Source organism: Sus scrofa, chromosome 5 (genome assembly GCF_054392235.1).
Source record: "Sus scrofa isolate SSC_HxYL_T2T_F1_AM1 chromosome 5, Sscrofa_HxYL_maternal_Yorkshire_Landrace_v2.0, whole genome shotgun sequence".
NCBI classification, from domain to species: Eukaryota; Metazoa; Chordata; class Mammalia; order Artiodactyla; family Suidae; genus Sus; species Sus scrofa.
Window position 1 is genome coordinate 25,228,847 of NC_139387.1, and position 27,285 is coordinate 25,256,131.

The 27,285-nt window shown below is 48.6% G+C and overlaps 2 protein-coding genes across 18 annotated transcripts in view; one reads left to right on the plus strand and one right to left on the minus strand.

The window, feature by feature from the left end:
* Window positions 1–729, minus strand: part of PYM1 (PYM homolog 1, exon junction complex associated factor) — a 20,203-nt gene extending 19,474 nt beyond the window's left edge. The window contains exons 1-2 of one of the 4 annotated variants that reach the window (XM_013997620.3): window positions 560–729; window positions 142–244 (exon numbers count right to left, since the gene is read on the minus strand). In XM_013997620.3, coding sequence (XP_013853074.1) covers window positions 142–220 — 79 coding nt within the window. In that variant the 5' untranslated portion in view covers window positions 221–244; window positions 560–729. Of the gene's footprint in view, window positions 1–141; window positions 297–436 lie in introns of all 4 variants that reach the window. The other 3 variants (XM_005663885.4, XM_084956075.1, XM_084956076.1) reach the window with 3 other exon arrangements.
* Window positions 30–27,232, plus strand: DGKA (diacylglycerol kinase alpha). 14 transcript variants are annotated; one of them, XM_085024742.1, is made up of 25 exons: window positions 30–781; window positions 3,355–3,482; window positions 8,981–9,134; window positions 9,560–9,633; window positions 9,970–10,102; window positions 10,355–10,429; window positions 10,887–10,936; window positions 11,300–11,374; window positions 11,570–11,689; window positions 11,802–11,916; window positions 12,493–12,581; window positions 12,712–12,831; window positions 13,027–13,125; window positions 13,298–13,381; window positions 13,596–13,669; window positions 13,807–13,881; window positions 14,547–14,632; window positions 14,724–14,813; window positions 24,557–24,717; window positions 24,958–25,022; window positions 25,259–25,349; window positions 25,902–26,100; window positions 26,211–26,331; window positions 26,522–26,582; window positions 26,855–27,232. In XM_085024742.1, exons 3-25 carry the CDS (start codon window positions 9,071–9,073, stop codon window positions 26,936–26,938), a joined length of 2,205 nt encoding a protein of 734 aa, XP_084880868.1. In that variant the 5' UTR covers window positions 30–781; window positions 3,355–3,482; window positions 8,981–9,070; the 3' UTR covers window positions 26,939–27,232.
* Window positions 27,233–27,285: the final 53 nt, after the last annotated feature.

The following is a 27,285-nucleotide window of genomic DNA, read 5'->3' on the forward strand; positions in this document are numbered from 1 at the left end:
GGAGTGGATCGCAGCAAGCCACCATTTTAGTCTTAAAGGGAGAGTACACCATTTCATAGACTGAAGCGGAGGAGGAGGAAGCGAGTAGAAGCGGAAGACTTTAATCTAAGAGCCCGTGGGCTCTTTTACTGCCACTGATACCGTTAAGTGAGCGCCTGCTGCGTATATAGCAGTTCTCTGGATGCCGAGAAAAGTTCCGAGGCACAGCTCCTCTCCTCATAGACACTCTTCGTCCGTCTAGGACCTGCGAGAGAAAAGGGGGCAAGGCCCACCTGCACCCAGGAAGGGAGGAGGGGCTAATAAGTGAGAAAAGGAAGAATATTCAGGCCCGAGCCTGAACCCAGGTCCCAGAGCATCTGGGGGACCTGGGGCGGGGCAGCGTAGCTCTGGGAACGCACTGGGGCGCTCCATGTTGGGGGCGAAGACCCCAACTGACCCTCTCTTAGAAGGTGGGGAGGTCGAAAGCGCGTGCTAATTGCCCTTGGCCGCTCAGCTCGACCCTTCGAACCGAGAACCGCGAGAGGGGCGTGCAATGCGGAGGACGCTGCCGGTCAGTCACCTGTCCCCGCAGCCTCAGAGTTGCCCGCGGCTTCTACGGCTTTGGAGGCGGCGGGCCAGGCTGGGCGGGCAGCCCTGGCCTGGCTCTGCCCCTGGAGCGGTCCCGGAGACTCGGGCGACGAAGTGACTACGGCCCCAGTTTGCTCCGGCCTTCGACTCGGGACCCTTCTCGGGCTTGGCCCCAGGGTCAGGAGGGCAAGGTGAAGGCTTCTGGGCGGACCCAGTTAGTATTCTAATTAACCTCGTCCGAGGCACTGTGACTGGGGATCCAAAGCAGGGCAATGCGCCAATAATCTGGGCCATGCGGTCACTCCCTCTGCAGCCCTGCCCTGCCCCGTGCCTCCCAATTCTTTAGACAACCCAAAGGTTCTCCCTCCCCCTCTCTTTTCGGCAAATCTCGTTCCTTCTGGGCTAAGTCCTGCTGAACTCGTTTCCCTGCAGCTTGGGAGGGGCCGGCTACAGGTTCCTCTCCTCAGGTGTCTGCCCTGCCCCCTTCTCCCCTCATGTTGCTTTTTCCTTATTCACTCGTTTATCTTCCTCCAAATCCCCCACTTTGGTTTAGGTTGATATCCAACAGAAGGACTTACTGGCCACCTCTTACACCAGTCTGCATTTCCCACTTAAAGAACAACAACAACAAATCCTAAGAGCAGTGGCTGACCAGGAACTTGCTACAGCTTTGAAATGAAACTTGAGAAGTTTTCTAGGGTCACAGCTTGCCTTCCCTCCCATACTTCACCTTCCCGAGTCCCACCAGAGATCCAATTCAGAAGATCTCAGGAGTTCCCGTCGTGGCGCAGTGGTTAACGAATCCGACTAGGAACCATGAGGTTGCAGGTTCGGTCCCTGCCCTTGCTCAGTGGGTTAACGATTCGGCGTTGCCGTGAGCTGTGGTGTAGGTTGCAGACGCGGCTCGGATCCTGCGTTGCTGTGGCTCTGGCGTAGGCCGGTGGCTACAGCTCCGATTCAACCCCTAGCCTGGGAACCTCCATATGCTGCGGGAGCGGCCCAAGAAATAGCAACAACAACAAAAGACAAAAAAAAAAAAAAAAAGATCTCAAAAAGACTCATTTAAAAACTGACTTGCATTCAATACAAAGTCATTGCAAGTGTTCTAACACTGCCATCTTTAACCCCTGCTCTTTCAACAAATGTGCTTCATCCCTGCTGGGTTTAGTATCCTGTCCGTAGCCCTGTTACTAATGATTAAAGGTAGGAGTAAGATGAAGCTTGTAAAAACTAGTGGGATGCATTGGTCCTTACTGTACTGAGAAGTTCTGGTACTAGTACTAGTGGGCTAATCTATGGACCTTTCTGCAAGAAGCAGTCCTAAAGTGGCTCCTGTTGACCACCCAATCCTAGGCCCCCTATATGCCCTCAGTCATCCTGCCTCAGTTCTGGGGTTGACAGGAAATGAAACTCAGTTGTCTGCCTAGTAGACCTGCCTGGGACCCAACCCTGAACTCCGGATGTGCCCCCCCACACACACCACCCTGAGGAGGAAGAGGGGAACGAAGAGGCTGGGGAGAACAAGGCTGTTGTTTTTTCCTTTCCCTTTGTTCATTGTGGTTTCTTTCTTTCTGATTTTTATGATGTGGTTGATTAAAGAAATGAGCACCTGGAACTGTAGGCATTAGACGCCTCCTCCTTAGATGTTTCTTGGCCTTTCTTCCTCCCACCCCAACCAATAACTGACTGGGGTATGATGGAGCCCAGACCCTAAAGAAGACACATGTCTAGAGTATGACTGATTCCAACTTATTCCATACTAAATCACCTCATGACCCACTTTGAAGTCTAAAAAAATATCTTAAAAGGAGCATCTTTAACTTCATGTAGGCACACAGCTGAGAATGATGGAGTAAGAAACACAAGTCATACATAGGGTGATAGCACTGCAAGTGTTATTTGCAAGGAAAGCTGAGTACCTTAAGGCTTAGTATCATTCCAGGATTTCTATGTGAGGGGCTCAGCGGCAGAAAACTGATTGGAAGAGGGGCTAGGGGATCTGTTCTTACTTCTACTGAATGTTTGTTTAGGATGGATTACAGTGGGAAGGCCTTACACGCACAGCCACACACAGCAAGCCACTCTTTGGTGCGGTCCCTAAGCTGGGCTATGTCTTTGGATGTCCTGCAGAACTAAGTACAGACCTGGTGCATAATAAGCCTTCAAAAGTACTTATGATTCTATGACTAAGGAGGTCATATAAGAAGGGGAGAGGAAGGATGGGGAGTGGCAGGATCCTGGTCTTTTTTAGAGGGAATGTCCTTGTCTTTTTAAGATTAGAGGGAAGACAGGAGCAGAGGCCCTCTCTAACCCCTGCTTCAGACTCCAGTTCAGATGCAACAACAATACTTCCAAACCCTATTACTCAGCAGCTGTATTTCTGATAAAAATGGAGGATTCTCTTCCAACAAGTCTATCTTGAAACAGTCAAGAACTGCTTAGATCCCTCTGTTTCCACTAGAGGGCCTCCTGTATTCATTCCTTCTCTCCATCCCCCACCAAAAGTATGTATATATTATATGTGTGTTTGTATGTGTGTACATACACACACAACAGGCAACAGGCACACACACCCTTCCAATCAGAGCGCTCCCCTCCCCCTCTCTTCCACTAACAGGAGTAAGAGGGAAGATTCCAGGAGCTCAAGCTTTTGTTACTTATGTTACTTCATTGAAGGGTAGGAGGGGGTTAGACAAGGTTGGGGCGGGGCCAGGGAACAGGATGCCTAGGTCCTCAGTTCCTACCAGTAAGTCCCTAGGCCTCTGTCTGTCTCCCTTGCTCTACCAGCCTTACCAGTATCCATGCTGTTCCAAGTGCTTTAACTCCAGAATAGATACCAGACGGGAGGAGCCGAAAGGATCTCTTCACCCAGACTTCTGGCCAGGGCTTTCTACACCACCTGCCAAGACTAGCAGGTAAAGTGGGTTGCCTGGAGGGTTGGGGCACTGGAGAAAGGGTCGACACAGACCAGCATGCTTTTAGCATTCTCGACCCCAGAATTAAGGGAAGAATCTGAGCCTTGAGAGAAGGAGGTGTCCTTGGCTTGGAAAACAAATATGACACATCTGAAGTTTGGGTTTAACGGAGGTGAGGAACCTGGAGGCAAAGGTGGGCAGATTCTCTCAAGTCGTGTCAAGCTCTGTGGAGCCCATGGTGGCAGGGAGGTGTTTGGTCTTAGAATGTGCGGTCTGGAACTCTGGCCTTGCTGCTGCCCAATCTCCTGAGTATGAATTCAATCCATAGTGGATGCAGAGGAAGTCCCCTGATGGCAGCAGTTAGGAAGGAGAAGGTGAGTCGTTGGGTGGGTGGGCAACTGCCAAGGTGTGTCATCAGCTGGCCCGCCCCCTATCTTGGCCTCCCAGGTTTGGGATGCGGGGAGAGGCTATGAATGACTGGGGGGGGGGGGAAGGGGATCGGAAAGATACAAACAGAGCTGCTACGGGGGCGGGAAGCTGAGTAGCGCAGGAATGTGGAGAAAGTGGCACAGACCAGAGCCCTGGAGATATTCGGGGAAGGGGGAATCGGGTCTAGTGAAATAGAAGTTCATGGAGTTGGGGGCGCCCGGCACCGGCGCGGGCGGGCGGGCGGGCCGGCCGGGATGGGGGGCGGGCGGCTGTGTCGTCAGGAGCGGGGCGGCCCCGCGGCGGCCGCGTCTGCCTGGCCCGTCCCCTCCAGCCCAGCTCGGGCTCCAGCTCCCGCGCCGGCGCTCCAGCTCCGACCGCGCGCCCTCCGCAGGCAAGGTAGAGACCCCCGCGAGCCCCCCGCTGCCTCCCGCCCTTCCGCACCGGAGCAGGCGCGGGCAGGGGCCGCGGGAGGGGACGCCCCACGGGTTGGGGTAGGGCTGCTGGGCCGAGAAGGAGGAAGCGTGACAGCTGGAGTAGGTAGCTAGAAGGGTTTGCGCCAGGAGCGGGGGGCAGCGGGAGGGCTGGCCCAGAACCCGGTAGGCAGCTTTCCCCCGCCCCAGACCTTCCCCTCCATCTCTCCCAGTCGAACGGACGGATGCTGAAGCTGTCTCCTAGGGACCCGAGTCGGAGGAAAGTCAGTTCTGGAACCTCCGCAGCGCTGCACGGGTGAAGAAGGGCTCTTGTTTGGCCTCCTGGTCCCCAACTTCCCACCCCTCTCCTTTCCACACCTGTCACGGGGAAGTTTCTGAAACTACCTGGGTCTCAATCCCACTTTTCACCTTTAAATGGAGGAAATGAGATTTACTGAGGAAGAAATGCAAATATTGCTGGGCATCTCCTCAACCTCATAACGTTCAAGCCCACATCCCCCAACCATGCCAACATCGTAACTTCCTCCTGTACTGCACAATGACACCCCTACACACACACACAAACACCACCACCTTTATCAGGCAACACTACCATCTGTGATGCTTGTGGAGGCTTAACAGATTTTAAGGCTTCAAGCCAAATGATTCCTTCTCAGGGGCCAACGACTAGTAGCAGGGATGGGCAGGAAAAAAAAAGACCCTCCCCCAATCCTCAGGAAGAGGAGGATTGCAAACCCTGGGGTAGTTAAGGGATTCAGAAGTCCAGGTAATCAGGCCTGGACCCCCAAAGGGGAGGCCCTGCCCCTTGGGGTTCCTCGCTGGGTCAGCCTGAGTGTCTAGGGGTATAGCTGATTCTTTGAGTAATGTTAAACCTACATGACTGGGAATGTGAGCAACGAATCTTGAAGTGAAAGAAGAAACTTTAAATGTTAGCACTGGCTGTGGAAATCATATTTATCTCTTGGTTACCAGCAATTTTAGCATTTAATGTTTAAAATAAGATCTAGAAGACCAGAGGCACTGAGATATAATGGATTGGACTAAGGACAGAATGTCTAGAGTTTGGGTGTAACCCTGAGAAAGAGGCTGTCTCTCTGGGCCTCAGTTTCCTCCTCTGCTAAAATAAGAGAGTTGGCGCCTCCCATCTCTGAGGATGTTCTAGGATTCTCTGCCTCCAAGTCAGCTTCTTACTGTCTCATCCCAAGTTGGTAGGGTCGGGCAGGGAGAGGAGGGAAGGGTGAGTCACAAATAGCTGGCGGGCGGGCAACAGACCCCACCCTCCCAGACCTAGCATTGCCTGGACTAGTCCAGGTTATCGCTACAGGGCTGGGATGGAGCAGGACAAAATTGGACTTGTTCCAGGTTTTTAAGGCCCTGGACTACTAAAAGAACCCCCAGGAGCCTTATTATATCCAAAGTCCCAGCCCAGGGATGTCCTTGGACCCTGACAGTCTAGTTTCTGTAGCCGCCTTCTTACCCTCCTAGAGGCAAAGTACAGGATCCTGATATTACATGTCTTCGCCTGAGATATGACACAACGGGGGAGGCATGCAACTGGGCTTCACTGCTGCTGGGGGTCTCTAGAATTTATGCCTTCCTGGTCAAAGGCACCATTTTTCCTGGTCTCCAGATGTGTTTCTCTGGGTATCACCCTTGTATAATAATAATAATAATGATAATATTAATAAGCTAATGTTTATAACTTTCTCTGTGCCATACAGTTTGCTAAGTATATTGCATCTATTACCTTTTTTAATCCCCACATTGTGTCTGATTTCTCCAGTACCCATTTTACCGATGAGGAAACAGGTTCAGGGAGATGAAATAACTCTACGAAACAGAATTCTAATCCATGGCTATCTAATTCAAAAGTCCATTCTCTTAACCTCTGCTGTATACTCCATTTAAGGGGGGCTAGGAAGGGTTATTGTGAAAAGAGAGGCAAGAGAGAAATATTGTGTCCTCTCTCCGGTTCGTCCCTTGTTTGCACTCTTCCTGGCACTTTCTCCCTCAGCTTCCACTTCCTAGAACTTTGGAGCCATCTAAGAATCCCCAGAGATAATCAGAGAGGCTAATTAAGCCATACAGGCCCCATTAGCCATAAGACTATTATGTATTCATTAGATCTGTTGGCAGTAGAAGCTGGATTATAGAAAAGGGCCAGATGGGTGGAGTCCTTCCTCCAGATATCAGTGTCCCAGAACCCCCTTCTAAGTGTTCCCAGGGAGTTCCCTTTGTGGCGCAGCAGAAACGAATCTGACCAGTATCCATGGGGATATGGGTTCAATCCCCGGGCTCGCTCAGTGGGTCGGGGATCTGGCGTTGCTCTGAGCTGTGGTGTAGGTCGCTGATGTTGCTCAGATCCCGGGTAGCTGTGGCTATGGCTGTGGTGTAGGCTGGCAGCTGTAGCTCTGATTAAACCCCTAGCCTGGGAACTTCTATGTGCAGCACGTGCGGCCCTAAAAAGCAAAAAAATTAAAAAGTGTTCCTCAGAAAGCCTCCAGAACAGGAATGGTATACTGCACAGAGGTGAGCAGCAGAGATGGCCCAGGGACAGAGGCTACACAGGTTCTTGCACCATCAGAAAGGAAATTCTAGTAGGCCCCAACTGCCTCCTTAAGTCTGACCCAACAACCCTCAATAAGTGGGCGGATGGGCAGAGGGGAGAGAAAAGGTCAGAGCCTTGAATGGAGTACCACAATAAGTCCTTCTTAGAATAATTCATTCACTTAACAAATATTTATTTCGCACCTACTGTATGTGTTCCAAACTGTCTCACATTCCCCTGACTGTCAGGATGGATACTCTGGCATCCCATTTAACCATAGTTGGATTAATAGTCCCCAAATATGACTCCCTAATTTTACACAGTTGTAATCTGTACAGTCAATATGGAGCACTTCCAATATGAAGGGCTCTAGGTATTGGGGATACAGCGGTGAACAAAATTGACAAGCTCCTGCCCTGTGAAACGTAACATTTTGGTAGAAGACAAACAGTAAACAAAGAAGCAAATAAATTGGCAAGAAAATTTCCATTAGTGATCAGTCCCCGATGCAGGAAACAAAGGAGGGTGCTGTGCAAAGGAGGGGGCTCCTTTAGGACAGAATAATCAGAGGAGGTCTCTTGGAGGACCTGACATTTCAGTTTAGGCAAGTCAGCTCTGCCAAGAGTAAGGAAGGGTGTTCCAGGCAGACAGAACAGTGAGTCTCACGGCCCTGAGCAGGGAAGAACTTGGCGTGCCTGAGGAACAGAAAGGAAGGCCGAGTGTGTGAAAGGGGGAGGCAGGTGTGGCCCCTGCCACGCAGTTCTTGGGTTGGAGCCTTAGCTCCTCTACTTAACACCCGCCTTGGGAAGCCCCAACCTCTTTAAGCTCCAGTTCCTTCATCTGTAGAATGGCTATACCAATGATTTCTTGTCTCATAGAATTTGATTTTACTTGTTAATGCAATAATAACCACCATTCCTTGTCGGCCTCCTGTTTGCCAGGTGTTATACTAGGCACTTTATATATATCCTTTGACTTAATCCTTACAATTATGAAAGATAGGTATCATTCGCCTCATTGTATAACTGTAATTTGCCCAAGTCAGGCAGTGGTACCAGAGCTAAGAATGGAACCCAGCTATGACTAATCCCAGTTCTGACTGACTCCAAAGTGTTGCTGCACTTATGCTAATGTACGGTATTATTGTCATTGCTGTTCTTGAATCCTCAAGGCAAGTTGCCTTCTGCACCTTGGTCCCTGGGTTAGTGATCCAGGTGATGGCTCCTCTTTGGTCCCTGTATCTCCTAACTGGAAGTTGAGGCTCCCTAAACACTGCTAACCTAGCAGGGTGGAAGAAAGGTCCCTGCACTCACACAACCCTCCTGGAACGGAGAAGCCAGGCAGATGCTCGGAGCCTTCTTCCCTACCTCCTCCCGCTCTCTCTCTGCCCGGGTCCCCGCCCTTCCCTAATGGAACTTTGCAGGACGCTGGCGAGGCGGGGCGGGGCTGGGGACCCGGCTAGAGCTGGTTCTGTGTCGCGCGCGGCAGAAGCGCTAGAGGTCGTTGCGGGGTGTGGGTGGCGCTGGGAGTGGGTGCCAGAGCGGGGGCCGGGGACCGCGGCTGGAGGCGGAGCAAGATGGGATCGTGCCCCTGGTGGCGTGCCGCCATCTCAGTGAGAACCACCGGAGGGCTGGGACTGCGGGATCCGAAGGGAGATGGGACAGAGCGCAGGCCCGGCAGAGACTGCAGAGATTGGGGTGGAGGGAGAAAAGGTAGAAGCAGACGAGAGGCAGCGCTCACAGAGACACATATAGCCTGCGAAAGCGGGGGTGGGGGCGGAGGTGAGGGTGGTCAGAGATGAATCAAGACAGATTGAGAGAGAAATCAGAGAGTTGGAGAAGGAACCAGAAATGTTGGAGAGAAAGTCAGAGATGAGTCAGAGAAACAAGAGACATAGGACAGACACTGGCAAGGAGAGAGAGAGAGAGAGACAGGGGAGAGGAACACTTGGAAAGGAAGAGACTTAGGGAGGGACTCAGAGAGGAAAGAACAGAAATAATGGTAGGAGTGGAAAATGAACAGCGTAAACAGAAGCAAAGAGGTAGACGCACTGGCTAGTCCTGCCACATGCTCTTGTCATCTTCCTGCAGGCCCACCCCTGGAAGCAGAGGTCCCGGCAACGGCTCCAGGAGCGCTACTACCAGGCTGTCTTTCTGGTCATTCTTAAGAGAAAAAAAAAGATGTCCAAGGAGAGGGGGCTGATAAGCCCCAGTGATTTTGCCCAGCTGCAAAAATACATGGAATGTGAGTCTTCCACTCAGTCGTTCAGTTCTAGACACTTAGATAGTCCCTCCTCCTCCTCCTCCTCCTCAGCCCCCACAGCTCCTCCTATTTCCCCCAGTGGCCTTGAGGATCCTCCCAAGAGATGGCTGGCAGGGAATGAAACCCGAGGGAAATGGGGAGATGCTTGGGATCTTAGCTCTCTACCCATCTTTCTCTGAACCCTGACTGCATGCTCCAAATCTCAGAGAAGAGGAGTAAAGAGGGCAACGGCTTTGGAGGATCTGAAATGTTTCTCTCTCTGTATTTCTGTGTTTCTTCTTGGAATTTCTCCTTTTTTCATCTCACCGGACTCTTCTTTCCTATTGGAGGTCTGGGTGGGACTCTCAGAGTGGGCAGGGAGAGCTGAACACAACTAATGCTCTGCTTTCCCTCTCGTCTCACCCTAGACTCCACCAAAAAGGTCAGTGATGTCCTAAAGCTCTTTGAGGATGGTGAAATGGCTGAATATCTCCAAGGAGATGTGAGTGGCAGCTGGGAAATCCTTTCCTTCACCAACTCCTCCCATCTTTGTTTTTGCTACTCCATTGGGATGCCCAACTTCCAGGGATTATTCTTGGGCCCAACCCTTGCTATCCTCTCTGTGGATACCCCAGCATCCATTGTTACTGCAGCTACCGCTTTAGGACAAAACCAGAGATTCTGTTAACTCAGGATTCAGCCCAAGAAACCATACTCCTGCCTTGGATGCTTCTCAATGCTGCACTTACTGTCACTGTCCCCACCACTCCCAATTCTTCAGTCCCCAACTCTCTCATCCTTCAGACCCCCCCAGGGTAATGCCAAACTCTCATCATAGGCCATTGGGTACGAGGGATTCCAGCAATTCCTGAAAATCTATCTGGAAGTGGATAGTGTTCCTAGTCACCTAAGCCTGGCACTGTTTCAATCCTTCCAGACTAGTTACTGCTCAGAAGAGACTGTAAAAAGAGGTATGGTCACATAGGTGGGACTGGGCCGGGCCTCTAGCAGAAAAGTCAAATGAAGTGTGGATTGAGGGGGGGGTTGAATTGAGTCACATGTTGGGGAGCAGGGTCGGCAGGGAGTTGTAGAGGGTAGCCAGGCTGCTGTAGGAGCTGGAGGGAGGAAGCTTAAAGGGAAGAGTTAGAACAAACAAAGGACAAGAGAAGAGCCAGACTGGAGGGAGCGCCAACCTCAGATCTGCTGTACTTTCTTGTAACCAGATGTGGTGTGTCTCAGTGATGTCTCCTGCTACTTCTCCCTTCTGGAGGGCGGCCGGCCAGAAGACAAGCTAGAGTGTGAGTTGCCATTCTGGACTGGGAGAGGGGAAGAAAGATGAAAGGAGAGAGGGTATTCCCCCAGCCTTCCTTCCCTCATTTTTTCAGGATTCCTAAAGGCTGACAGGGCCAGACAAAGGTGGGGCCAGAGAATGGACCCATTTCCTCTGTTTCCCCAGGCTCCTTATACCTAATGCCATCTGCCTTAGTCACCCCCGTTCCCATGTCTTGTGTATTGTCATGTGGGTGGCCGGGGATGTTCTTGGGAGGTACGGATCGTCTGCCCTATCAGGTGCAGTGAGGGTGGAATCCAGGCTTGTTTCCCCTCCCTTTTTGTCTGCTGTCTCAGTCTCAGCCCCAAGTCCTGGGCTCTTCATCCAAAAGGTTTCTCCTTATCTCTTTGTTTCCCCTGTATTCTGTTATGAGTTCTCTGGATATCCCTCACAAACTGACCCTGGCCCCCTAAAACACCCCACAGTCACCTTCAAGCTGTACGACACGGACAGAAATGGGATCCTGGACAGCTCAGTGAGTTGGGGGACCTGTATGCTGGGCAAGGGAGTATGTGTCCATTTGTCTGTGCTCTCCTGTCCCAACTCTTCCAGGATCTTAAGAAAGAGAGGAAGCTAGAGGGAGAAGTTGAGTCTAGTAGGACTAAATTTGGGAGCAGGCCCCAAGCTCTTGACCCTTAGAAGAGGATGCTGGAGACATGAATTGGGGGCTGCCTTGCAAACCTACGAACACACATAGACATTCATTTACTTGGCAGAGGCACCTGAGAATGAGAGGGGGTCTGCGGGTGGAATTCAGGGACCCTGATTTCTAGAGGAGAGTTTGGGTGATGGTAGTGAGGTGGGATATGGCTGTGGTTCTTATCCTCTTGGCCCCCAGGAAGTGGACAGAATCATCATACAGATGATGCGAATGGCTGAATACCTGGATTGGGATGTGTCTGAGCTGAGGCCGGTAAGGTGATTTTTCCTGCATGTTTCTTCTTATACCTTCTCCCTGGTACATCCCTCATCAGCCTTACCCCATCTCTGACAGGCAGTCTGGTGCCCTTGTCTAGGCTGGCTAGGCTGGCTAGGCTGGCTGGAGAGGTGTCAGATCTGAAGGGCTACTCACACCCAAAGTCTACCCACCCCCCCATTCTCTGCTCAGATTCTACAGGAGATGATGAAAGAGATTGACTATGATGGAAGTGGCTCTGTCTCCCTAGCTGAGTGGCTCCGGGCTGGGGCCACCACTGTGCCATTGCTTGTGTTGCTGGGTCTGGAGATGGTGAGTAGGAGAGATGGTGAGGATGGGTAAAACAGTTGCCTTGGGTTGTGCTTGCCAGAGGTTGGCCCTCTAAGGGCTTAGACACTCCCCAGCATCTGCTGTGCCCTCCCAGACCTTGAAGGACAATGGGCAGCACATGTGGAGACCCAAGAGGTTCCCCCGACCAGTCTACTGCAACCTGTGCGAGTCGAGCATTGGTCTTGGCAAACAGGGGCTGAGCTGTAACCGTGAGTGATGGGGCCTGGGAGCGTGGGAGCAGAAGGGCAGCCGGGCTATCTGAGGGAACACGGCACTCAGAACTTAGAGACACCTGGGTTTGGATCCTGGGCTCTGCCACTGACTAGTTATGTGACCTTGAGGAAAGCCACATACCTTCTTTAAGTCATAGTTTGTTCAGCTGAAAATGAAGTAACTGTGAGCATTAAATAAGTTGATGCAAGAAAGGTGCTTCATGCAGTGCATGTATATACTCTTAAGTCTGCAATAAAAGTTAGCTATTATTATTTTGTCGTCATCGTTCTTGTTATATCTGAACCTTCTTTACATCGTCCAGCTCAGTTCCTGTCATATGAATGGAGTAGGGTTGGGTGTTTGGTAGAGATTGCTCTTTTAGGGGGAAGAGTGAGCAAAAGGCACAAGTCTCCGAGGTGAGCTCCCACCCTAAATTTTAACTCTTTACCACACCCTCACAGCCAGGGGTTGGAGGTCTTGTTTCAGTAAGTGATTCTGCTTTAGCCGCAGTTAAGGAGGAAATAGGAGGAGGGGCTGCACCTAAGGCTCTGACCTTCTTCCCTCTTGCCCAGTATGTAAATACACTGTTCATGACCAGTGTGCCATGAAGGCCCTGCCCTGTGAAGTCAGCACCTATGCCAAGTCTCGGAAGGACATTGGTGTGAGTGACCCCATGCCCATTCCATCACCACCCACATCCTGGCCCTGGCCCTTAGCCCACTGCTGCCCTCAGCCTTTCCCTAAGTCTCTGTTCAGACCCTCTCAGACAAGGGACTGCCATTCTCCCTAAGGTCCAAACACATGTGTGGGTCCGAGGAGGCTGTGAATCTGGGCGCTGCGACCGCTGTCAGAAAAAGATCCGGATCTACCACAGTCTGGTTGGGCTGCATTGTGTGTGGTGCCACCTAGAGGTCAGCTCTGGAGCTATCCCTCCAGCCTTGCTTTGGGGACCTCCCTAAACTGCCTGCTTTCCCTGGCCTCCTCCAGCACATCTCCCTTGCACCACAGTTGCCCTGCTCCTGACGCCACTCTTTGAGTACCAGACCCCAAGTTAAGAGGTGATGGGGTTCCCTCCATGATCCCTCCGTGCCTGCCTTGTCTTTCAGATCCATGATGACTGCCTACCAGCCATGGGCCATGAGTGTGACTGCGGGCTGCTCCGTGATCACATCCTGCCTCCATCTTCCATCTATCCCAGTGTCCTGGTGAGACCCTTGGGCAGCAGCTGGGGACAGGAGTGTTTCCTCAATTTACACATGGACCCACAATGTCATTTAGAGCCGAAAGTCTATATTTTTAGGATTCAAGTCAGACTCTGAACTGTTTATAGGGTCACACAATGCAGTTTCCCTTCTCTCTGCTCTCCTCCCTTCTCAGGCCTCTGGACAGGAACGTAAAGTTAGCAAAACAAGCCAGAAGACCACAGATGATTTAAATTTGAGCACCTCTGAGGCTCTGCGGGTACAGGGCTAAGAGGCTCGGGCTTTGTGGTGGGGACCTCATGGGGGGGAATAAAGTGGGAAACTTGGGGAATGGGGCCTGCTCTCCAGAAGCCCCTCCCTGGTAGAGGAAGGGAGAACCTCGTGGGGGGAATGCCAGCCCTCTGCCCCTGTCTTCAGGGCCCCTCCTCACTCTGGCAAAATCTTGCTTTCCTTATTTTCTTCCCTCAATGCAGATTGACCCCGTTTCTAACACGCACCCACTTCTGGTCTTTGTCAACCCCAAGAGTGGCGGGAAGCAAGGGGAGAGGTACGAAGCCATGTCCAGGGTCTTCAGAGTTTGGGAATCTATGTGTAATGGAGGGGACATGCCCTGAGGAGGACATCAAGAGAGTGGGGTACAGAATATCCATTCCCTGCCATGAGCTCTCCTTTGTCCCCACCTAGGGTGCTTTGGAAATTCCAGTATCTACTAAACCCTCGACAGGTGTTCAACCTCCTCAAGGACGGTCCTGAGCCAGGGTAAGTAGAGGTTAGGGACTCTATCTCAGTGTTTTTGTGCCCCTGCCTATCTGCGTAAGGTGGAAGAGAGTAGGAGAGAGTGCATGTTTGGAGGGGAGGGCTATGGCAGCCCAAGAAACGACTTTAGAGGGCTGCTTTTACTGGTTATCCCCATCTCTGAATACTCTGGCTCATCTTTGTTCTGCTCTCAAAGGATGGAAATACAAGTTTCTCCCTCCCCACTGAGTGGCTATAGTTTTCCCCATTGTATTTTTTTCTCTACCCTTAATAGAAACAAGCCTTTTGACAAAAGGAAAAGGGATTGTAAGAGTTCCCTTCATGGCTCAGTGGTTAACAAACCTGATTAGGACCCATGAGGATGCGGGTTCAATCCCTGGCCTCACTCAGTGGGTTAAGGATCCGTGAGCTGTGGTGTAGATTGCAGACGCAGCTTGGATCCCACATTGCTGTGGCCTTGGTGTAGGGGGGTGGCTGTAGCTCTGATTGGACCCCTAGCCTGGAAACTTACATAAGCTGCAGGTTCGGCCCTAAAAAACAAAAAGAAGCGGGTGTGGAGGGATAGGGGTTGTAAGAAATGAGAGACAGGAAGCACTCTGCCTGTGCAGGAGTTGGGCAGCCTCAGTCCTGTTATCCTTCCTCATCTTCTCTCTCACCTTTTGTCTCAGGCTCAGATTCTTCAGAGAGGTTCCTGATTACCGGATTTTGGTGTGTGGCGGAGATGGCACAGTAGGCTGGATCCTAGAGACCATCGGTCAGTGCAGGGAGAGGCTCTGGGCAGGGCACAGGGGCAGTGGCCTTCCAGAGCTAATTTCCTCCATCCATCTCATCACCTGCCTCCTCAGACAAAGCCAACTTGCCTTTTGTGCCTCCTGTTGCCGTGTTGCCCCTGGGCACTGGAAATGATCTAGCTCGTTGCCTAAGATGGGGAGGAGGTAAGTGTTTAGAAATTGTTTTCCTGGGGAATGGGGAAGTTGGGCAGGAAGGGACAGGCACATAGAGAAGACATCTAGGCATCTGGTGTAGAAAGAGGGTCGGTGGAGAAGAGAGACAAAGACACGTGGATTGTCCCAAAGGAAAAAGAGCTTTGGAAAAAGCAAGGACCACCGTCTGAACCTGGAAGGGTCAAGGGTGACAGTCCTCTTCTCCATAAACCTAAAAATATCCTTCTGTTTCTTCCTGAGTCTTAAGGCTCAGAGAATCAAAGAATATAGGGGTGGAGAGGACAATGTGAGAATAAGGAAGGTTTTATAAGAGTGAAGCCAGATGCTGAGTGATGGAGTTAGCAGGGAGCTTGGCCATGATTCATTCATTTATTCAACCAATCACAGTTGATCCTTGAACAACATGGGCTTGAACTGAGCTAGTCTACTCATATGTGGGTATTTTTCAGTGGTAAATACCACAGGGCTATACGGTCCATAGTTGGTTGGGTCCGTGCATGCAGAGGAACAATGGCTACAGAGGGCCTACTCTAAGTTAAACATGAATTAACCCACTGCGTTACTCAAGAGTCAACTGTAATCAAGGGTCATTCATTCATTCATCATAATTTTTCCCAAGTCTGTTGTGACAGACTCCTAACTGAGCTCCCACTTCTAGTCTCTTTCCTTTCAAAGAGGAAGGTCGAGGGATGGTATCATTAGATAAAGAAGTCATAAAAACAAACAAACAAACAAAAATAAAAACCCTTCTCTAAAAGCAAAAAAAAAAAAAAAAAAGAAAAGTCATTGTGTGGAGTTCCCATCGTGGCTCAGTGGTTAATGAATCCGACTAGGGACTCATGAGGTTGCGGGTTTGGTCCCTGGCTTTGCTCAGTGGGTTAAGGATCTGGTGTTGCCATGAGCTGTGGTGTAGGTCGCAGACACGGCTTGGATCCTGAGTTGCTGTAGCTGTGTCATAGGCTGGCAACTGCAGCTCCGATTCAACCCATAGCCTGGGAACCTCCATATGCCGTGGGAGCGGCCCAAGAAATGACAAAAAAAAAAAAAAAAAAAAAAAAAGAAGAAGAAGAAGAAGTCATTGTGGGGGAGATTGAAATGGTCTTAGAATTGAGGCTTTTGGATTCAGAGTTCAGCTCTGAGATCTTGCAGGAGATTGTGGAAGAGAGGTCTGCTAAGGAGCATGAAAGGTATTCCAGGTTGAAGAATTTTTGTGAGGCTACAGGAACCACCAAACAACATGTACACTAAGGAAAGTGTGTCATTCATTAGGGCTGGGACGCACAGCTGGATGCACCCTGGGCAATGGGAAGAAGGAGGACTGGGTTGCACAGGGTCCAGATTATGGAGGTTGTGAATGCTGTGCTGAGGAGCTTCCAAGTCTATCCTGCCAGAGGTCAAAAGCTGACAACCTACAGAAATAATTTGTGTGCTTCTGTATTGTTCGCCTTGCAGTGTTTTACATTTTTGTTTACCTTGGCGATTTTTAGGAAATGAGTCAAGTATTCTTCAATTTACCACAATCCCCTCAGCTTCCATTTACTCATTCAGTTTACCTTTCTAGCCACTGAGGCATTTGAATGTGTAATCATGAAGCACAGCAAACTGTTGAATTCATGAATTCACTAAAAGAAAAAAATTGGGGAGTTCCCATCATGGCATGGTGGAAATGAATCTGACTAGTATCCATTAGGATGCAGGTTCGATGCTTGGCCTTGCTCAGTGGGTCAGAGATCCTGCATTGCCAGTGAGCTGTGGTATAGGTGGCAGATGCAGCTCCGATCTGGCATTGCTGTGGCTGTGGCAAAGGCCGGCAGCTGTAGCTCTGATTCGACCCCTTGCCTGGGAACCTCTATATGCTGAGGGTGCGGCCCTAAAAAGCAAAAGAAAAAAAAAAAAAGAAAAAAATTTATTGTACTTTGTATATAATATAAATTACTCTTTATTTAAAATATTATTTCAGGAGTTCCCGTCATGGCTCAGTGGTTAACGAATCCGACTAAGAACCATGAGGTTGCGGGTTTGATCCCTGGCCTTGCTCCGTGGGTTAGGGATCCGGCGTTGCCGTGAGCTGTGGTGTAGGTCACAGACTTGGCTCAGATCAGAAGTTGCTGTGGCTGTGGCATAGGCCAGGCGGCTACAGCTCCGATTCGACCTGTAGCCTGGGAACCTCCATATGCCACGTGAACGGCCCTAAAAAAGACAAAAAAAAGAAAAAAATTTCAGAAAGTAGAAATATTTCTGCATGTTACAGTTTAAATCTTGCATGTAAACATATGACCCCCTTTTTTTGGCCTTTTTTTAAATTTATTTTTTTTAAATTATTATTTTATTTTTTAAGATTTTTCTTTTCTTTTCTTTTTTTTTTTTTTTTGTCTTTTTTTTGCCATTTTTTGGGCTGCTACTGCAGCATATGGGGTTCCCAGGCTAGGGTCAAATCAGAGCTGTAGCCACCGGCCACACAGCCACAGCAACTTCGGATCTGAGCCGTGTCTGTGACCTACACCACAGCTCACAGCAATGCTGGACCCCCAACCCACTGAGCAAGGCCAGGGATTGAACTTGCAACCCCATGGTTCCTAGTCGGATTCGTTAACCACTGAGCCACAACGGGAACTCCAAGATTTTTATTTTCTATTATAGTTGATTTACAATGTTCTGTCAATTTCTGCTGTACAGCAAAGTGAGACAGTCATACACACACACACGCACACACACACACACACACACACACATATATATATATACACATTCTTTTTTGGTTTTAATTTTTTAATTTTTTTTTTTTTGTCTTTTCGTCTTTTCCGGGGCCATACCTGCAGCATATGGAGGTTCCCAGGCTAGGGGTCCAATCAGAGCTGTAGCTGCCAGCCTGCACCAGAGCCATAGCAACTCAGGATCCGAGCTGCGTCTGCAACCTACACCACAGCTCATGGCAATGCCAGATCCTTAACCCACTGATCAAGGCCAGGGATCACACCTGCATCCTCATGGATGCTGGTCAGATTCATTAACTGCTTAGCCATGACGAGAACTTCTATTTTTTTTTATTTTTAAAATGATTTTTATTTTTTCCATTATAGCTGGTTTATAGTGTTCTGTCAGTTTTCTACCATACAGCAAGGTGACCCAGTCACACATACATATATGCATTCTTTTTCTCACATTATCATCCATCATGCTTCATCATAAGTGACTAGATACAGTTCCCAGTGCTATACAGCAGGCTGCCATTCCAAAGGCACATCTATTAACCCAAATTCCCAGTCCATCCCACTCCCTTCCTCTCCCTCTTGGCAACCACAAGTCTGTTCTCCATGTCCATGATTTTCTTGTCTGTGGGAAGGTTCATTTGTGCCATAAATTAGTTTCCAGATATAAGTGATATCATATGGTATTTGTCTTTCTCTTTCTGATTTATTTCACTTAGTATGAGTCTCTAGTTCCATCTGTGTGGCTGCAAATGGCATTATTTTGTTCTTTTTTATGGCTGAATAGTATTCCATTGTGTATATATACCATGTCTTCTTAATCCATTCATCTGTCGATGGACATTTAGATTGTTTCCATGTCTTGGCTATTGTGAAGTGTGCTGCAATGAACATATGGGTGCATGTGTCTATTTCAAGGAGAGTTTTGTCCGGATATATTTTGGCTGGTTTTTAAATTCTCAGTATCTGACTTTGTTTTCATTTAAAGTATTAGATTTTGAAATCATGAATTTTGAGTCCTGACTTTGTGTTTTGCAAATGAGACTCTCATATCTGTTTCTGCTAATTCTCTCTGAAACAAGAAAATAATGATATCAATATAGCACTAATGAAAATTTGTGTTGATATTGAAAAAAATCATAAGATTTGAAGAGGGGTTGCCGAAAGGAATACTGCTGTGGAAGTTATAGAAAGATGGATTGGAGGAAGGAGGCAGGACCTCGATTGTGGTAGCCTAGTAAAGAGATGATGAGCACATTGGGAGTTCCCGTCATGATTTAGCAGAAACAAATCTGACTAGTAACCATGAGGATGCAGGTTCGATCCCTGGCCTCGATCAGTGGGTTAAGGATCCAGCAATGCCATGAGCTGTGGTGTGGGTCACAGACATGACTTGGATCTGGCATTGCTGTTGTTGTGGTGTAGGCTGGAAGCTGCAGCTCTGATCCGACCCCTCGCCTGGGAACTTTATATGCTGGGGGTGTGGCCCTCAAAAGACAAAAAAAAAAAAAAGAGAGAGAGATCGAGAGAGATGATGAGCACAAAGCAAAGGCAGTACCAGTGGAGTCATGAGGTGGAAGCCACAATACTAGGTAACTAATGGACTGTGGTAAAGACAAGGAGGTAAAGACAAGTCTAGGACATTTTCTAGGTCTGTGGACTGAGCAGATGGGGGTGCTATGAATTAAAATAAGCAATACAGGAGGAGGACCAGTTTAAGGAAGAAAGGTAGATTCAGTTTTGGACATATTGAGTTAAGGTATTAGTGGAGCACCCAGATGGGGATGTGTGGTGGATAGTTAGAAATTGATGTTAGGAAGTGAGGAGAGAAATCAAAGCTGAAAATACGTGTTTGAAACTCATCTGCTCCTAGGAGGTAACTGACATCCTAAAGTAGATGAGTTCCCCAGGGAAAGAGGTAAGAAGAGGGAGTTCCTGTCTTGGTGCAGCAGAAATTAATCTGACTATGAACCATGAGGTTTCGGGTTCCATCCCTGGCTCAGTGGGTTGAGGCTCCGGCATAGCCATGAGCTGTGGTGTAGGTTGCAAATGCAGTTTGGATCCTACATTGATGTGGCTGTGGCATAGGCCAGCAGCTGTAGCTCTGATTAGACCCCTGGCCTGAGAACCTCCATATGCCGCGGATGCGGCCCTAAAAAAGCAAACAAAAAAAAAAAGAAGAGAAGGTGGATAAGGACAGCCAGATCCTGGTAAACACCCTATTTAAGTATTGAACAGAAGATGATGAATTACTAAGGGACTCTGTATTAGTGTCCTATTGCTGCTGTAACAAGTCACCACAATTAAAACAGCATGAATTTTTTTCTCATACAGTTCCGGAGGGCACTACTGCAAAATAAGTTTCCACCGTGCTAAATCAAGGTGTTGGCAGGGCTGTATTTTTTCTAGAGGCTCTAGAAGAGAGTCCTTTGCTTTTACTTTTTCCAATTACTAGAGGCTGCCTGGATTCCTTGGCTCATGGCCCCCCTTCCATACCAAACTCTGTTTCCATTGTTACATCTCCTTCCATGGCTCTTCTCTCCTGCAGCTTTCTTTCACTGATAAGGAGCTTGTGATTACATAGAGCCAAGCCAGATAATCCAGGATGATCTCCCCATCTTAAACATCCTTAATTTAATAACATCTGCAAAGTGTCTTTTGGCATTTAAGGTACCATATTTACAGACTGTGGATATTAGGATGTGGATCTTTCTTTCTCCCTTTCTTGCTTTCTTGCTTTCTTTCTTTCTTCTTTAGGGCCACAACTGCAGCATATGAAAGTTCCAGGCTAGGGGTCGAATCAGAGCTACAGCTGAGGGCCTACGCCATAGCCACAGCAAAGGGAGATCCGAGCCGCATCTGTAGCCTACACCACAGCCTGCAGCACACCAGATCCTTAACCCACTGAGTAAGGCCAGGGATGGAACCCGAATTCTTACGGATACTAATCTGGTTTGTTTCTGCTGAGCCACAATGGGAACTCCCAATATGTGGACGTTTCTGAGGGGCCATTGTTCTGCTTCCCACAGAGACTAGGAAGAAACAGAGTGGGTCCTCTGTAACTTAGTGATATTTTACAGGCCAAGTGAGAAACTTGAGTTAAAATGAAAAGCTAAAGATATACTACTGGTTTTGGCAGGAATTATCGACAGTCTTTGCCAAGAGAGTTTCAGCAGGGTGGTATGGAGAAAGGCAAATTACACTGATGGAATGTGAGGAAGTGAAGACTTTTTAAAAATCTTTTCTACCCCCGATTACAAAAGTAATAATGCTTGTGTTAAAAAAAACAATAATAACAATACTAATTCAATCATTCTAGACATACATGCCTAGTAAGTAAACATTCCCTGTAATCTACTCCCTAAAGTTTTGGAGTCTATTCCTCCATGTTTTTCTCTCTAGACACATACTGATATGTCTTTAAGCACTGAGAGCATCTCACTGATGTTTTACTTCTTTATTTTAACTAAACAGTTCATCTTGGTTATCAGTATATTTCAGTACAATTAAGATTTGCCTCGGAGTTCCCGTCGTGGCGCAGTGGTTAACGAATCCGACTAGGAACCATGAGGTTGCGGGTTCAGTCCCTGCCCTTGCTCAGTGGGTTAACGATCCGGTGTTGCGGTGAGCTGTGGTGTAGGTTGCAGACGCGGCTCAGATCCTGCGTTGCTGTGGCTCTGGCGTAGGCCAGTGGCTACGGCTCCGATTAGACCCCTAGCCTGGGAACCTCCATATGCCGTGGGAGCGGCCCAAGAAATAGCAAAAAGACAAAAAAAAAAAAAAAAAATTAAAAAAAAAAAAAGATTTGCCTCATTCTGGTTATTACTAAACAGCATTCCATTGTGTGACTACGTCATGGTTTATTTAACTAGTCCCATATTGATAGACATTTGGGTAGCAGTTTTTGTTACAAACCATGGGGCAGTCTATCTCTGCACACAGATGTGAGAATTTCTCTAGGAGAGGAGTTCCCCTCATGGCACAGCAGAAACGAATCCAACTAGGAACCATGAGGTTGCGGGTTTGATCCCTGGCCTCGATTAGTGGCTTAAGGATCCAGCGTTGCCATGAGCTGTGGTGTAGGTTGCAGATGCGTTGTTGCAATGGCTGTGCATAAGCCGGCAGCTATATCTCCGATTAGACCCCTAGCCTGGGAATTACCATATGCTGAGGGTGCAGGCCTAAAAAGCTTAAAAAAAAAAAAGAAAGAGAGAGAGAATTTCTCTAGGAGAGATTTCTAGAAGTGGAATTGCTGGCTCAGAGAGTATGAACATTTTACTAGTTTTGTTGTTGTTGTTGTTGTTGTTGTTGTTGTTGTTGTTGCTATTTCTTGGGCCGCTCCCGCGGCATATGGAGGTTCCCAGGCTAGGGGTTGAATTGGAGCTGTAGCCACCGGCCTACACCAGAGCCACAGCAACATGGGATCTGAGCCGCGTCTGCAACCTACACCACAGCTCATGGCAACGTCAGATCCTTAACCCACTGAGCAAGGTCAGGGATCGAACCCACAACCTCATGGTTCCTAGTCGGATTCGTTAACCACTGCGCCACGACGGGAACTCCTTTTTTTTTTTTTTTTTTTAAATCACACAAGTAGGGAGTTCCCGTTGTGGCTCAGCGGTATCCACAAGGATGCAGGTTTGATCCCTAGCCTTGATCAGTGGGTTAAGGATCTGCCGTTGCCCTGAACTGTGGTGTAGGTCGCAGATGCAGCTCGGATCCTGTGCTGCTGTGGCTCTGGTACGCTGCCAGCCCCACATCCAGTTTGACCCCTAGCCTGGGAACTTACATATGCCTCGGGTGCGGTCCTAAAAAAAAGAGAAAAAAAAAAAAAAGTCATAGGAATAGGAGTTCACTGGTGGCTCAGCAGGTTAAGAATCTAGCATTGTCACTACTGTGGTGCATATTCACTTCCTGGCCCAGGAACAAGGGCATGTGCAAACAAAACAAAACAAGAAAAACACAAATAATGCATCAGTGCATTTTCACTTTGAAAGATTTTAATAAGTAAAATGGGAGTTCCCCTCATGGCGCAGCAGAAATGAATCCAACTAGGAACCATGAGGTTTCAAGTTTGATCCCTGGCCTCACTCAGTGGGTTATGGATCTGGTGTTGCCATGAGCTATGGTGTAGGTTGCAGACACAGCTCAGATCTGGCATTGCTGTGGCACTGGTGTATGCCAGCAGCTGTAGCGCCAATTAGACCCCTAGCCTGGGAACCTCTATATGTTGCGGGTGCAGCCCTAAAAAGAAAAAAAAAAAAAAAGTAAAATGTATAAGTCTTCACATACAGGGCACATCTTCCCTATCCCCCCACCAAATTCTATGTTCCTCCTTAGAAATAACCATTGTTTCTTATTTGCACCCATTCTTCAGTTTTCAGATGCACACACACCCCCTTCTAAACAAACATAAATAGAATCATACCACACACATTGTCCTGGGACCTCTGTTTTCATTGAACATGTCTTGGAGAAATTTCCATGTTAATACATAGAGATGTCATTCTGATTTCTATAGCTGCACATTACTTCGTGGCATGGGTTTGGCATGATTCATGTAAACTCCCCCTCCTAATGGGAATTTCGATTGTTTCCAAACTTTCCAATTTTCCAATTTTAGTGTTTTAGTGAGTATCTCTGCAAATATCCTTGTTCGTCTATCTCTGTGCATGTATGTTTTTGTAGGAGAAATTCCTAAAAGTGGAATTGCTGCATCAAAGGATATGTTTTGATAAAATTTGATAACATTTTGATAAAAGTTGCCAAGTTGCCTTCTAAAAATGAAATACCAATTTATGCTCCAACTAACAGCAAATGAAAGTGCCAGTTTACTTGTAATCCTGTTAACACTTGGTTTTCTCTGTCTCTTTAGTTTGTCAATCTGATAGGCAACAAAAGTTAATTTACAGCTGTAATTTACAATTCTTGTAATTACTAGTAATATCGAGCATCTTTAATATGTATATTGGCCATTTATATTTCTTCTTCTGTGATTAGATTATTTGCCCATTTTTCTATTGACTTTTTTTTTTTTTTTTTTTTTTTGCTGCACCTGAGGCTTACAAAAATTCCCAGGCCAGGGATCAAACTTGCACCATAGCTGCACCAGAGCCAGTGACAATGCCAGATCCTTAACCTGCTGAGCCACTAGGGAACTTCTAATTCTGTTTGGGGAATTTTTTTTTTTTTACACTTTTTAAATATAAGATTTGTAAGCATTTTTTTTCTTTTTTCTTTTTTTTTAGGGGCACATTTGTAGCATATGGACGTTCCCAGGCTTGGGGTCAAATCAGAGCTGCAGCTGCTGGCCTACGCCATAGCCACAGCAATGCTAGATCCAAGTTGCATCTGTGACCTATACCACAGCTTGCGGTAACGCTGGATCCTTTACCCACTGAACAGGCCAGGGATTGAACCCACATCCTCATGGATACTAGTTGAGTTCTTAACCCGCTGAATCACAACGGAAACTCATTCCCTGGCTATTTTCTTTAATCTTCTGTATGAACTTTAGCATTATTGTTAGAGGTGCACACATATTGGAAATATTCACCCTCCATGATGGTTACAGTGTGGAGAAAAAGATCAGCAAGAGTCTGGCCTTAAGATTGGTCCATGGTGGAATTCCTGTTGTGGCTCAGTGGGTTAAGAACCCAACTAGTATCCATGAGAATGCAGGTTTAATACCTGGCCTTACTCAGTGTTTAAGGATCTGGTGTTGCAAAAGCTGTGGTATAAGTCTCAGATGTGCCTTGGATCTGGTGTTGCTGTGGCTGTAGAGTAGGCCAGCAGCTGCAGCTCTGATTTGACCCCTAGCCTGGGAACTTCCATTAAAAATAAAAATAAAGAAAGATTGGTCCATGGGAGCCATGACTGAGCAGCCTGGCCTTTCACTACTTAGAGTTAGAAGGGTCTGCAGAACCAGAACAAAGGATTCCTGGGAATTTGTGGAACTGGGAGCTGAGAGGAAGTCCATCTGAGACCTGAGGCTCAGTGCTAACCTGTCTTCTCCCCCATCCTTAGGTTATGAGGGACAGAATTTGGGGAAGATCCTCAAGGATTTAGAGGCAAGTAAGGTGGTACACATGGATCGATGGTCCGTGGAGGTGATACCCCAACAAACTGAAGAAAAGAGCGACCCAGTCCCCTTTCAGATCATCAATAACTACTTTTCCATCGGTGTGGTCAGTGGCGTGGGACATGGGGGTGAAGGGAGGAAGTGGGAGTTAAGCAGGCGGAGGTCAGAAAGGAAGAGGAGAGGAGAAGGGGAGGGGAAGGGAGCTGTGACACAGGGAAATCAGGAGTGAGGTACAGTGGTGTGAGTTGCAAGAAAAGAATGTTGCTCCCAAACTGGAGAGTAAGAGAGAGGGTTCTGTGCTGAGAGACGAGGCAGCTTCTGATCTCACATGCCCTAAACTCCCCAGGATGCCTCTATCGCTCACCGATTCCACATCATGCGAGAGAAATATCCTGAGAAGTTCAACAGCAGGTGAGGGGCAGGGGGTGGATGCGGGTGTACACCGTGGCAGGAAGCAGGTTGTGGCCAAGTTTGACTCAGTGCTTAGATGGGCAGTGACACTTCTAGGAAGCCACTCAACCAAGCTTCCCATTCCCCATGGGACTGTGGTTGGGAGGTTGACACCCTTCCCTGTCACTTAGCCCACCTCTGCCAGCCCTGTGTAACTTGTCCCCTCCCTACTGGGCCTGGTGTTGGGGCCGACACAGAATGAAGAACAAGCTGTGGTACTTCGAATTTGCCACTTCTGAATCCATCTTTTCAACATGCAAAAAACTGGAGGAATCTTTGACAGTCGAGGTGGGTATGATGAGACCCAATCCCATATCCTTTTTAACTTTTTTTTTTAGTTTAGTTTTTGCTTTTCAGGGCTGTACATTCGGTGTATGGAGGTTCCCAGGCTAGGGGTCGAATCGGAGCTACAGCTGCTGGCCTACACCACAGCCACAGCAATGCCAAATCCAAGCTGAGTCTGCGGGCTACACCACAGCTCACGGCAACACCGGATCCTTAACCCACTGAGCGAGGCCAGGGATTGAACCTGCAACCTCATGGTTCCTAGTCAGATTCTTTTCCACCGAGCCATGACGGGAACTCCCCTTTTTAACTTCTAATTTCTTAGTTTCTCCATCGACAGGTGCCCTCCAGAACTTCCCTTATTCTTGAACCTATGCTTTGACCTCCCAGCTTCCCAATCCTGATTCCCAAGTTCTCAAGACTCACCAGTCCCTGTTTTTCTCCATCCCTTACAAACCTCCAAATCCTAGCTTACCCAGTTTCTTATCTGGTGGAGGGAGGGGTCATACCCTTAACGATGCTGTGGGGTAAGGGCCTGTGCTCTCATCCCCTCAGATCTGTGGGAAACCATTGGATCTGAGCAACCTGTCCCTAGAAGGTATCGCAGTGCTGAACATCCCAAGCACTCATGGTGGCTCCAATCTGTGGGGTGATACCAAGAGACCGCATGGCGATATCCACGGGATCAACCAGGCCTTAGGCGCCATGGCCAAAGTCATCACCGACCCCGATATCCTGAAAACCTGTGTACCAGGTAAGAGGAGCAGCCTTGGGAGCCGAGTGGGTGGGACTAAGGGGAAGATACGAGTCTCTTTGGAGGCACCCTGCTTCTATGAAACCTGTCTCCCTCCTTCCCACCCCCAGACCTAAGTGACAAGCGCCTGGAAGTAGTAGGGCTGGAAGGTGCAATTGAGATGGGCCAGATCTATACCAAGCTCAAGAATGCTGGACATCGGCTAGCCAAGTGCTCTGAGATCACCTTCCAGTAAGGAAAACTCCAGCCAGGGGCTCTGAGGGAAGGAGTGGGGCCAGAAAAGCAGAGGGTCCTGAGAATGTGAGGAGGGACTCTACTAGGTCTTCCTCAGTCACAAAGGGTCTCAAAGCCAACCCGAGAAGAGAGTGTTGGTAGTCAGTTGGTAAGGAAATTGACACCCCTCTGCCTTGACCTCACACAGCACCACAAAAACCCTCCCCATGCAAATCGATGGAGAACCGTGGATGCAGACGCCCTGTACGGTGAGTATTGCCGGTGCTTGCCAAAACCCAACCCTCAGGGTCCATGGATCCTAATTTCCATTCCACAGCTTCTTGACTTCCTCCTGAGGCCTGAAGTTCCCCTGTGTCCCCTTCCTCTCAAATCCTGGTTTCTCAGCCAGAGCCTTCCTACCATGGCCTCTCCAGGACCCTGGAAATCCACTCTGAACTCCACAGATTTCCCCCCAGATCCCTGCTTTGGGCCAGCGCAAAGCACCAGGCCCTGCCTCTGAATGTGCCCCCTTCCCTTCCAGATCAAGATCACCCACAGGAACCAGATGCCCATGCTCGTGGGCCCGCCCCCCCGCTCTTCCAATTTCTTTGGCTTCTTGTGCTGAGGGGGGACACCTCAGCCTCCAAGCCGGCCTTGAACCCACCTCATTGTCCCTGGACTCTACTCCCTAGGCTCTGTACATTGCTGCCACACCCTCCTGCCAGCTCAGGGGAGTGTAATACCCTCACAGTATTTATTATCCTGCACAACCTCCACTATTCCCCATGAACCCATGCACACACACGCACACACACACACACACACACACACACACACACACACACACACATCACAGAAAATACATTGAAGTGCCTCTCTGAATAAAATAACTTTTTTTTCCCACTGGGATAAATGTTAAGTAAGTGGTACACCTCCTTCCTTTATACCTCCACTCCTTAAATGACACAGATT

Bases quoted from the DNA above. Each gene is read 5' to 3' on its own strand.
- DGKA (XM_005663874.4), top strand. From the start codon at position 8,546: ATGGGACAGAGCGCAGGCCCGGCAGAGACTGCAGAGATTGGGGTGGAG. The intron at 13,126-13,297 runs GTGAGACCCTTG...CTCCCTTCTCAG, and splicing joins CCATCTATCCCAGTGTCCTG to GCCTCTGGACAGGAACGTAA. The intron at 26,101-26,210 runs GTAAGAGGAGCA...TCCCACCCCCAG, and splicing joins CCTGAAAACCTGTGTACCAG to ACCTAAGTGACAAGCGCCTG.